Source organism: Harpegnathos saltator, unplaced genomic scaffold, assembly GCF_003227715.2.
Source record: "Harpegnathos saltator strain DR-91 unplaced genomic scaffold, Hsal_v8.6 scaffold604, whole genome shotgun sequence".
NCBI classification, from domain to species: Eukaryota; Metazoa; Arthropoda; class Insecta; order Hymenoptera; family Formicidae; genus Harpegnathos; species Harpegnathos saltator.
The window spans coordinates 1129281-1140352 of NW_020230432.1; the positions used below are offsets into that span (position 1 = coordinate 1129281).

General features: G+C 34.6%; 3 protein-coding genes across 4 annotated transcripts; all 3 read left to right on the forward strand.

Annotated features, from left to right (window-relative positions):
• The first annotated feature begins 1 nt into the window (after position 1).
• LOC105183319 (uncharacterized) lies at positions 2-3158 on the forward strand. The gene is made up of 9 exons (XM_019841516.2): positions 2-602; positions 889-1008; positions 1129-1246; positions 1336-1600; positions 1763-1876; positions 1985-2075; positions 2200-2345; positions 2612-2744; positions 2824-3158. Exons 1-9 carry the CDS (start codon positions 459-461, stop codon positions 2875-2877), a joined length of 1185 nt encoding a protein of 394 aa, XP_019697075.1. The 5' UTR covers positions 2-458; the 3' UTR covers positions 2878-3158.
• A 101-nt stretch (positions 3159-3259) lies between these two features.
• On the forward strand, positions 3260-6611 carry LOC109503861 (odorant receptor 49b-like). Its single transcript, XM_019841476.2, has 9 exons — positions 3260-3736; positions 4025-4144; positions 4250-4367; positions 4454-4718; positions 4906-5022; positions 5232-5322; positions 5694-5839; positions 5951-6083; positions 6158-6611. Exons 1-9 carry the CDS (start codon positions 3593-3595, stop codon positions 6203-6205), a joined length of 1182 nt encoding a protein of 393 aa, XP_019697035.1. The 5' UTR covers positions 3260-3592; the 3' UTR covers positions 6206-6611.
• A 789-nt stretch (positions 6612-7400) lies between these two features.
• Positions 7401-10128, forward strand: LOC109503868 (uncharacterized). Of its 2 annotated transcripts, XM_025304380.1 has the most exons (8): positions 7401-7667; positions 7803-7920; positions 8374-8638; positions 8812-8928; positions 9138-9228; positions 9466-9611; positions 9797-9929; positions 10009-10128. In XM_025304380.1, exons 2-8 carry the CDS (start codon positions 7863-7865, stop codon positions 10066-10068), a joined length of 870 nt encoding a protein of 289 aa, XP_025160165.1. In that variant the 5' UTR covers positions 7401-7667; positions 7803-7862; the 3' UTR covers positions 10069-10128. The 2 variants fall into 2 exon arrangements, with proteins under 2 accessions (XP_025160165.1, XP_025160166.1); XM_025304381.1 differs by having other exon boundaries at positions 7401-7920; positions 9475-9611.
• The last annotated feature ends 944 nt before the right edge of the window (positions 10129-11072 follow it).

An 11072-nucleotide genomic window follows, 5' to 3' on the forward strand; every position in this document is an offset into this window, starting at 1 on the left:
ACAAAATAATTTTTTATGAAAAATAATGTTATGTAATTTGATCAAACTCAAAAAAGTAATATGTATCTTGACATTCAACTTGTTGTTTACGCGCACAAAGATTTGGAATATACACTCTATGGAACCACGTGGAATTGTGTCTCTGACAAGTAACGGCCACAACTGAGTGAAACACACAGAAAAGTTTCTCGAGGAAACATTTCTCTGTAAGAAAAGTGCACGTCTCAAATTACTGCTGTTGTGAAATCGATCTCTTATTTACGAGCTTCTTTGGAAATAGGCAAATTGTTAAAATGAACGTACGCAGGTGTTTGGCGCCGTCCCATGTTAATTTTACGGTGAGTAGTTGTGCGATAGAGAAAAGTCAGAAAATGCTCGATTGATCCATAGAAAGGAGGGGATAAACAGCGCTTCCTTTTTTTCTTCGCGGTCAAACGCAACTCGGTAGCCGTGCAGAAATGATCTGCGTGAAGCCGTTGCAACTCAGTCTCAATCGGATTCTCTTGTTAACAATTGGCTTATGGCCCTTCGAGAGATCAAAATTCACCCGACTGCCAATGATTGTATCCTACAGTGTCTTGATAACGTCCATTGTATTTCCGGTATGTTCCTTTTGAGATTTACGTAATGCTTAAATCTAATATCATGCTAATTAATAAGCTACCTCACTTTGTTGTATGATTATTAACATGCGCAGTATAATTATATTGGGCCACAAACATGCTTTTTAATCGTAACGTGATTATAATAAATAATTATATTTATGCACATTTTTTCCGTTCAGTTATGCGAAAACAAGTAACTGATAATTTATGATAAAGCCTGTCAATATGATATGGAAGTAAATTTTGCCACACAATCGTCTCAACGAAATCGAATTTTTCACAGTTCGCAAAATTTGCGACGCCGAAATGCACTTCGCAATGTATCATCGAGGTGTGCTCAGTCGCATTTTTCTTCATTTCCTTTCCGATAAAGTATTACGCGTTCTGGTCTAATATGGGCACTGTAAGTATTAGATTTTCACTTGCACTCGAGAGCGTCTCACACGCTATAATTTTACTAAACAACAATTTCTGTCGTATTCCATGAGAACATTAGTTATACGGAAAATTATTCAAACGATAGGTGAAGCTTGCACTGAAGATAATTCAAAGCACTTACGACGAGCTAACAGACGACAGCGAAATCGCTATCATAAAAAAGTACGGGACTATGGCGAAACGTTACACCTATGTGCTCACGCGTAAGATGTTCCGCCGTTTTGAATTTTTTTATAGAAGCAATGTACATTATAAGTCATTATGTGATAAGACATATTCTTGGAACTTTTAGTGCTCGTCACAAACAGCATGTTTGTTTTTATACTTCTGCCGTTCTGGCCGCGAATTCTCGACGTCGTATGGCCCGCGAACGAATCTCGTCCGCACCTCCCGTTGCAAATCACGATGGAATACTTTCTCGATCAAGAAAGGTACTTCTACTTGTTCGTGCTACACGCCAACGTAATCTTCTGCGTAGGAGAGACTACGTTATTAGCGACAGGAACAATTATCATAGCGTATGTGCAATATACTTGCGGGATGTTTCGGGTTGCCAGGTAAGAAAATTACGCGGCTACGGATATCGACGTTTGAGACACGAAAAAGATTGAACCAACTGAAAAGAACGGTTTGACGGTTGCGACTTTTCTACTTCAGCACGTAGTTGTTGCGCGCAGTTGGATTATTGTGTAATTACAGTATATCAGTTTTTATTTCAGTTATCGCATGGAGCAGGTCATGATCGGTACTTTGAAAAGAAGCGACACGGAATATAAGAGTTTGATATATAAAAGACTAGTTTATGCCATAGATATGCATCGCAAGGCCACAAAGTTAGCACTCTTTACGATGTTTGTGCAATAAATAAGACATGTTATAACATATATGATATAATATAATACATACTATACGATAGTGGTAACTTTATCTTATCTTTAAAGGTTTTTAAAGCTCATTTTATCCAAATTCGAGATATTCTTCTTTATCTTGCTGATAACCATAATAATTACATTAAGCCTCAATCTTTATCGCGTAAGTACGAGCAATTATGTGCAAATAATATATAATCATGTATAATAAACGAAACCGAATTTAGAATTAAGTGAGCGGAATCGTAACAAAATGTGAATAATTTCAGATATCGAACTTGTTTTAGGTTTTTTATGAACTGTCAACTGGATATAACATCGAGAAGTTGCTAATATCCTTCATATTTCTATCTTCACACTATGTATACATGTTTATTTCTAATCTAAACGCGCAACAGATAATAGATCATAATGAACACGTATTTGCTACTGTGTAAGGAACATTTATATATTATATTTATATATTATACGTGTACATGTGAACTATACTATTATACGTATGTATAATGTAAAGAGAAATATATTTTTAAATGAAAAAACACATACATACGGAGTATGTACAACATACATACATAATATAAAATAAAACGAAATAAATAGCCAGAAAATGTTCTGTAATACAAACAAAATGAGCAAGTGCTACAGATTATCTATGAATTTTATCATTGTAAAATTATGGGTTTTGTTACTCTTTTGCAGATACAACATTCAGTGGTACACAGCTCCATTACATATACAGAAAATGATATTGTTCCTGCTGCAAAGGGGTACCAAAGCGTTTTACATAACCATCGCAGGACTATTTGCAGGATCTCTGGAAGGATTCACGATGGTATGAATAGTATCGTGTATCACATAATATATCTTCACTTTAATTCTTAAATTACAAGAAGACGTCATATACGTTGCAGTTAACGAGCATGTCGATATCTTACTTCACCTTTGTGTATTCCACGAGCCGATGACGTATAAACAAATAAAAGTCGATATACGATTCAATTGTATAGTTAAATCTGAAAACAAAGTTCGTAAGAAATATTTTATGTGTGTGAATGAAACTACAGTGTAATTGTTGCAAGATTAAACGAAACGTAACGTTGACGCAACAAAGATATGTTTAATTCTTGGTAGATTTATTTATTTATTTACTTTTGATACGATATATATCGTACGCACTTCGATGCACTATATTATGTGTTTAATCAATGATAATCTGAAGAAAGAGACCTAATGCTGCTTGCGCAAATGTATCAACAAGACTGTGTAAATTTGTGGCATGTTGAGTTGCAAGTGTGGTGATTGCGACTGCGCACATACACATACGCAAAGCTTTCATAAAATTCCGATAAAATTCTCAAGGATATTTTCTGTGAAAAAGGCACACCCCCGTCAATTACCGTCGGCGTGAAATTGACCGCTTAAACACTTGGACATGTTTCCCACGAAAACATCTACAATTACGAATATTCGATCTCATATTCGTATTTTTCCCCTTTTGCATCAAACACGACCTGAATTTACCTTGCATTTATCCTCTGAAGGAAACTTACGCTAAAATATGCACCGAAAGAAAGAAATAGTGACCGATCGATTAATCGTCACAAGGGAATAGACAGAAGGGGGTAGACAGACCTTCGTCCTTCTCTTTGCGGTCAAACGTATGTCGACACTCGTAAAGAAATGGTCTGCTTAAGAACTCGATATTTTAGAGTGAATCGTCTTCTTCTACTCATGGTTGGCCTATGGCCTTACAAACAATCCAAGATCACTCGACTGCAACTGATCTTGTTCCAAAGTATTCTATTAAGTTTGGTTCTATTTCAGGTATGTCAATATTTCCAATCATTGTAAAATATTGGATTACTGTACAATCGATAAATTGTCATACATTACTAATTGTGATAACTATTCGTGAACACATTCACATATTATACAATAAATCAATATTAATACAATTTATATTGTCATAATTTTTATAAATAATCAGTCTTATGCAGCTTCTATTTAATCATATTATAGGAATGTAATCATTCATGATTCATACTTTGCCAACAAAATACAGAAGTAATTTCTAACATGCGGAAACTTCTATAGCTTTCATTTTGTTCGCAGCTTTCATCATTTCTGACTTCGAAATGTACTGCACAGTTCGCTATAGAAGTTTTCTCTGGCGTATTTCCTATCATAGGCTTCATGATAAAATATAACATGTATAGTCTAAACTTCAATTATGTAAGTAGTTAGTTAATAAACTTCTGTTCCATTATACAAATATCTCGTGTATAATTGTCCTGACTATGTAACAATATTTTTAAACGTTACAAATATGTACGGCAGGTAAAATATTTATTAGAACTAATTCAATATACCTGCGACGAGCTAAAAGACAAGAGCGAAGTAGCTATCTTGGAGGAATACGGGAAAACCGGAAAGCGTTACATCAATGTCCTTGCACGTGAGATAACTCATGTTCTTTAATTTTTATTAGTCGATGTTTCTAATAAACTATCTGTATGACAGTCTTTTCAAATTATTTCTTAGCGATCGGCATTATCGGCCTTCTGATTTTCTTGTCTTACCCATTTTTGATGATAATTCTTGACATCATATCGCCCACAAACAAACCTGGATCGCTTACGCAATTACAGTTTGTAACAGAATACTTCGTCGATCGAGAAAAATATTTCTACTTGATTCTATTGCACACAAACATAGCATATTGTATAGGATATTCAGCCTTATTAGCAGTAGGAACAATGAATTTAACGTACTTCCAATTAATTTGCGGAATGTTCAAGATCTCCAGGTGAGAGAAGTTAACAAGACACTGAACTATTCAAACTTAAGTGATAAACGAAAATTATTAACCTCAGATTACTTCCACAGAACTGTGATGATTATCTGATCTTTAGAACTCGTTCATATTCTTTTATTTTTTATATTTGTGCGATTAAAATACTCATAAAGAATTATATCGCATTAATTATTTATAGTTACCGAGTGAAGAAAGCTATGATGATCTATACATTGGAAATCAGCAATACGCGAAATCAACAATTAGTTCAACAAAATATTTCTTATGGCGTTGATATGCATCGCAAAGCTATGTGGTTGGTATTCGTCAGAAGTTACATATATAATACACATAGATGGCTTATCGTAAAACGTGAAATTCGTTTTAAAAAGAAAAAAATTTTGATGAAGATTTAATTAGCGTTCCTTTAGTGAAAAATTTGTGGCGCGATTTTATTCTCGTATTACGAAGCGTAAAAAATAAAGAAGCATATAAAAAAGATATAAAAAAGACTTCTCTGTTTAGGATTATAAATGTCTATACTTCCAAAATGGAGATATTCTATTTTTTTTTAATAATATCCGGAATAGCTTCCTGCAGCCTCAATCTTTTTCGAGTAAGTTTTGTCTTTTATCTCCCCCGCATTGCTTCGGACATAAACAATATATAATTTGGTAATGTCTTTTTATATTAACCCTTAGCGCTCCGTTGGCTCCGCTGTGGAGATATTCTAGTATTAACGTCAATACCTCCAGTTGCTTTTTGAAATTACAAGCACTTGTAATTTTTTCCGTTCAAAGTAAAATTTCTCTTTCCCAGACGCTCCACTGCAAAAGTGCTGCCGGAGTTGCCAGAGTAGGCAGTGACAGGAAAACGCGCGGAGTGCAAAGGGTTAAAACATTTTTTATATTAAAACACTATAATTTTATTAATACTTTTGGTTAACAAGATAAAAACCTAATTACTACCGTGAGACTCATATTTCAGATTTTCCAACTACTGTCGTCTGACATTAATATAGTAAAATTAACATTTCCATGTATCACATTGATAGTCTTTTACATATATACAATTATAGCCATGAATTGCGCGCAACAAATTACAGATCACAACGACGACATGTTCGCTACTGCGTAAGAGCCACTGCATTTTAACAAATGATAAGATAAATTAATCCTTAGACTACAGGTTATTCAGAAGCAAGATGATCAATCGTCGATCAATCGTCTTTCACCATTTCGCAGATATAACGTCAAGTGGTACATGGCTCCGTTAAATATACAGAAAACCATTTTATTCATGTTACAAAAGGGCACTAAACCTTTCCACGTGAATCTCGGTGGAATATTCATCGCATCTTTAGAGAATTGCACTAAGGTAAGATATAAATATTTCATCAATGTATATTATATTTCCAACAGAATGAAACATAAGAACACATTTCGTTACAGTTAATGAGCATTTCGATGTCTTACTTCACCGTCCTTTGTTCCATGTGATAAAAATAATTTTAATTCTCAAATGATGTATTTAATTTCAAGATTAACTTAGGATAGTCACTCTTCTTAATTGTGTCAGTTATGCAAAATTAAGAAATCTACGAGATTAATTCGCACAGTTTTGTGCGAATTACAGAAATAAGAATTAATAATATATCAAATTATATTCAATGTAAATTTATACACATGTGAATGTGAATGTGAATATAAATGTAATTTTGATGAAATGTTATTGTAAGAGGAGTGAATTGTAGGAAGTTGTATTGAACAACACATAAAAGAATCTTGTTCAACAAATCTCCAAATTTAAAAAAATAAGCTAGACTTAGCTTATTGTAATAGTTGATGCAAGCTGTTAAGAACCAATTGTAATAATCACTTATGGATATTAAAACGCTCGAATGTCTGAAGTGAAATACGGTTCAATCATCGGAGCGCACAATTCTGTTTAGTAAAGATAATATTACATAAATACTTAAGCAGCAAAAAGGTGAAGTCCGACATTTAATGCAGATTACTCGAACATAGCTCAGAAGCATGTACACTCGACGGTAACACGTGAAATTATGACACCGAAAAGTTACGATTGCGACTGCGCGACTTTCGCGTGGAAAGGTTTCTCGAGAATATTTTTCTGTGAGAAAAATGCATCTGTCAAACTACCGTTGGCATGAAGTCGATTATTTAATGGTGGACTCATGTTCATAAAAAATTCTCAAATTGCGAGAACCCCATCTAACGGTCTTATTGCCAATATATATTCGTAGTTCTATTATTAACTCTACATTACGCATAGACTGCGAATTAAGGAATTTGTTTGGAAATATATGAGAGAAGAAAGAATTTCAGCAACAAATAATCGAGAAGAGAAGAAAGACGAATCTTTATTCACTCGATATACAGATACTCGTGGAGAAATGATCTGCGTAAGCACCCGGTATTTCAGTGTGCATCGAATTCTCTTGCTATTGCTTGGCTTGTGGCCTTATGAACAATCCAAATTCACTCTGCTGCAGAAAATCTTGCTCAATGGCACTCTAATGAGTTTTATTCTAGCTCAGGTACGTTGATACTTTTAATTATCGTAAAACAAATAATTATTACACAATTAATGAGCTGTCACAATTGCACTTTGTAGCAGATCTTTAGTTACAATTGCATGACATCAAGATAATTTATATATTGTCATATAATTATTTATACAAATAATTATATTTATGCGCCTATACTGTTCGATCGTTATACGTAAGAGAGCACTAATAATCTAAAGATTTAACTTTTGTCGATGAAACGTAATATTTTTGCGACACAATAGCTTCAACAAATTTGTTATTTATCGCAGTTTGCGACATTCGCTACTGCAAATTGCACCCCGCAGTTTGTCATCGAGGTTCTCTCTATCGTGTTTCTCTTCATCATTTATGCGATCAAGTATACTTCATATTGTGTTCATCTAAAGACTGTAAGTAGATCGTTCCCATATTGACAATTACTCGCATTGAGAGGCACTTCTCGTTACGATTCTCTCCTCACTGTATAAAAATTACTCGCATAATTTCGCAAAACTAAATGTCACGGAAAATTATTGCGATGGCAGATAAAATATTTGCTGGAACTGCTTCAACGTATTTACGATGAGCTGAAGGATGAGGTCGAAATGTCTATTATGGAAGAATACGGGAATATGGCGAGATATCACACTGGCATACTCACGCGTAAGACAATCTCTTTTAGTTTCTTGTGCATGGTAGAATATCTAACAGCTAATTTCGAGTCAAATATCGCAAGTCAACACGCTGTTGATTATTGATATGAATGATATTGATGATCACGATGATCTATCGAGACATAAACTGTGTGTTTAATACGCACTTAAACTTTTCCACGTGTTCATGCGTCGTTAAAGAAATTAAAGAATCGTCTCGAACAATTCCTCTTAAAGTAGTGTGTTCCCCATTTCATCTTTCACACATTTGAAGATACACGAGCGCGGAATTTGGAGTAGATCACTGTGTATAATGTGTCCATCGAATCTGTTGTAATAGAGTGCGGAAAAAGGAGGCTGAAAGAGGAAGAGTTCGAAACACGTGATGATGTACTTTGAAATATTAAAAGACAATACGACTTGTGTGTAACTTGTGTAACAGTTGCTTCGAACTATCCTTTAGTTATATCTACGTTCGGTGTGTCTGTCTTCATATTATGCCCTTTCTGGTTGCGGATATTCGACATCGTATGGCCCGCGAACGAAGTTCGACCTCATTCGTGGATACATATTCCTACGGAGTACTTCATCGACCAAGAAAAGTATTACTATTTCATCGTGCTGCACACAAACGTAGCTTTTTGTGTGGGTTCAACTGCACTGGTAGCAGTCGGGACGACAAGCATGTCATATTTTCTACACATCTGCGGGATGTTTAAAGTCGCCAGGTGAGAGAATCAACGTGATGATAGGTGGAGATATACAAGTTTCAAGTCAGTTATACGGGGCTGCGAATGTTTCACCCAGAATTCTCGTTCGCGCATTTTATCTCAGCTTACGTGTCGCATGCGTTTTTAAATTACTGCACGAACGGTAATACAGCGTAATTAGTTTTTTGCAGTTACCGCGTGGAACAGGCCATGATGATCTGCAAGCTGGAGGTCGGCAGCGCGGGGAGTGAGACTCTGATTCATAAACAGATAGTTTGCGCCATAGATATGCATCGCAAAGCTACGTGGTTGGTATCAATCGGACATGTATTTCAAGTGTTCATGGCGTATCGTGACGTGTGAGATTCTCCTGAGGAATAATTCAATAAAATTCAATGTAAACTCCCTCACCGTAAAAAGTCGAGACATCGATATAGCTTTCGCAAATATCGTTATACAACTATAAATCTAATTATATACCAGAAATATTTTCGTCAAGAGTGACTTCTCTGTTTAGGTCTATACGATATTTTATTTCCAAACTGCAAGTATTCTACTTCCTCTTATTATTGTGCACAGTAATCTCCATAAGTCTTAATCTTTTTCGTGTAAGTTTCGTCTACTTCCTAAGAGTTCCTACACGTTCTATCACAAGTGTGACATTGTTCTATAAAATAATTTCGCGCTGAGATAGCTTGGATCCCATCAGCAACTCTGATAAATTAAGTTAAATTAGATATATTAAAATATAAAAATTTAAATATAAAAATTAAGACGAGCCAAAGTACAAGGTCTCGTAAAACTCGTGTGTTTAACACGTGTCTGACGTTTGATACATATCTCAGATTTTTCAGATAGTAACAAGTGGATTCGATTTTGAGAAACTGGTAATACCTTGCATTTGTTTGGGTAGCCTTAAGCTCTACATAGTAATTGCTAACAATAACGCGCAACAAGTTATGGATCACAATGAGGACATGTTTGTTACTGTGTAAGAGTACTCAACAAATAATGACATAAAATATAGCAAATGAAATTAATACTAAGAAGTAAAAAAAAAAGAAAACGTTACGTAAGACTAATTAAAGGCTAATTAAGACCAAAATTATTGTGTCGAATGTTCTTTCGAGAAAATCGTAATCTTCTCCTATCGGTTAGTCTTTTATTGTCTCTTAGGTATAACGTCAAATGGTACAATGCTCCTTTACGTATACAAAAGATGATTTTGTTCATGTTGCAAAGGGGCAGCAAACCTTTTTACGTAATTATCGGTGGAATGTTCATAGGATCCTTAGAAAGCGCTGCCAAGGTAAAAGACATATCGTATATTTTTTAGAGCCTCGCCATATACGGTATATTTCGAATAGAACAAACACATTTCATTTCAGTTGTTGAGCGCGTCGATGAGTTACTTCACTGTCCTTTATTCAACACGGCAAAATATATAGTGCAGTAGAATAATCGACGCGGGAAGTTACACTGATTTTCTTTAATTAAATCTAAAAATGATTCTGGATATATTATTTTCAACGTAAATTATCTTCAATGTCAATCGTTTAGTAATTTGTTCTGAGTGTTTTTGCTGTAAGAACGCTAAATTATGGAACATGCTGTTAAACAATATGCACAAATAATCTTGTTGTAATTACTTCTCTCTTTATAAAAAAATCAACAATTATTTAACAACAAATAGGAATCTAGAAATAATAATGGTAAACACCACTTTCAATAATTTTGAGTTTCGTGATGCGACATAATACAATATATATAATATTGTTCTCCCTCTTTGTATCATATCTTTTATTATATTTAAACTTTTCTATTTGTCAAAATTCATTTCCTTTGAAAATCTTTAAATACCCGAGTTCAGATATAAAAGATAACCTATATCAAAGATAAACAGGATAATCAAACATGAATATCAGAATATACGAGTTAGTTCGATCATCGAAAGCAAAATCATTTCTAATAAAAAATAATACTGAAATATTATGTACTATTATTGACTATTACTTATTATATCGAAATATACACAAACGATGATATTCTGAAAGCTGACGTCTAACACTGCTTGCACGAATGCAACTTTGCAGTATATTATTTACACAAACGCACACGCGACGGACACGCACACGCGACGGACTAAAGCACGTGGTGTTGCATTCGCCGAGGAAACGTTCACGCTTGCGCTGTTCATGGCAAAACAACACCCCCCAAACAATGTGTATATATATTTTTGGTATGGGAAATAAACATCTGCCAACTTCCTTCGGTAACATATCGATCGCTCAATTACACAACTTTACCCACGAGAAACGTGCTAAACCTCTATTATCGCTTTCTCACGATGGTGTTCTCTCTTCTATTTCTTTTCACGCACCTTCATGATTACATCAAATTACATGGTTCATGTTAGAATTTCAGCCGGAGGGTGCAGAACTATAGAATATTC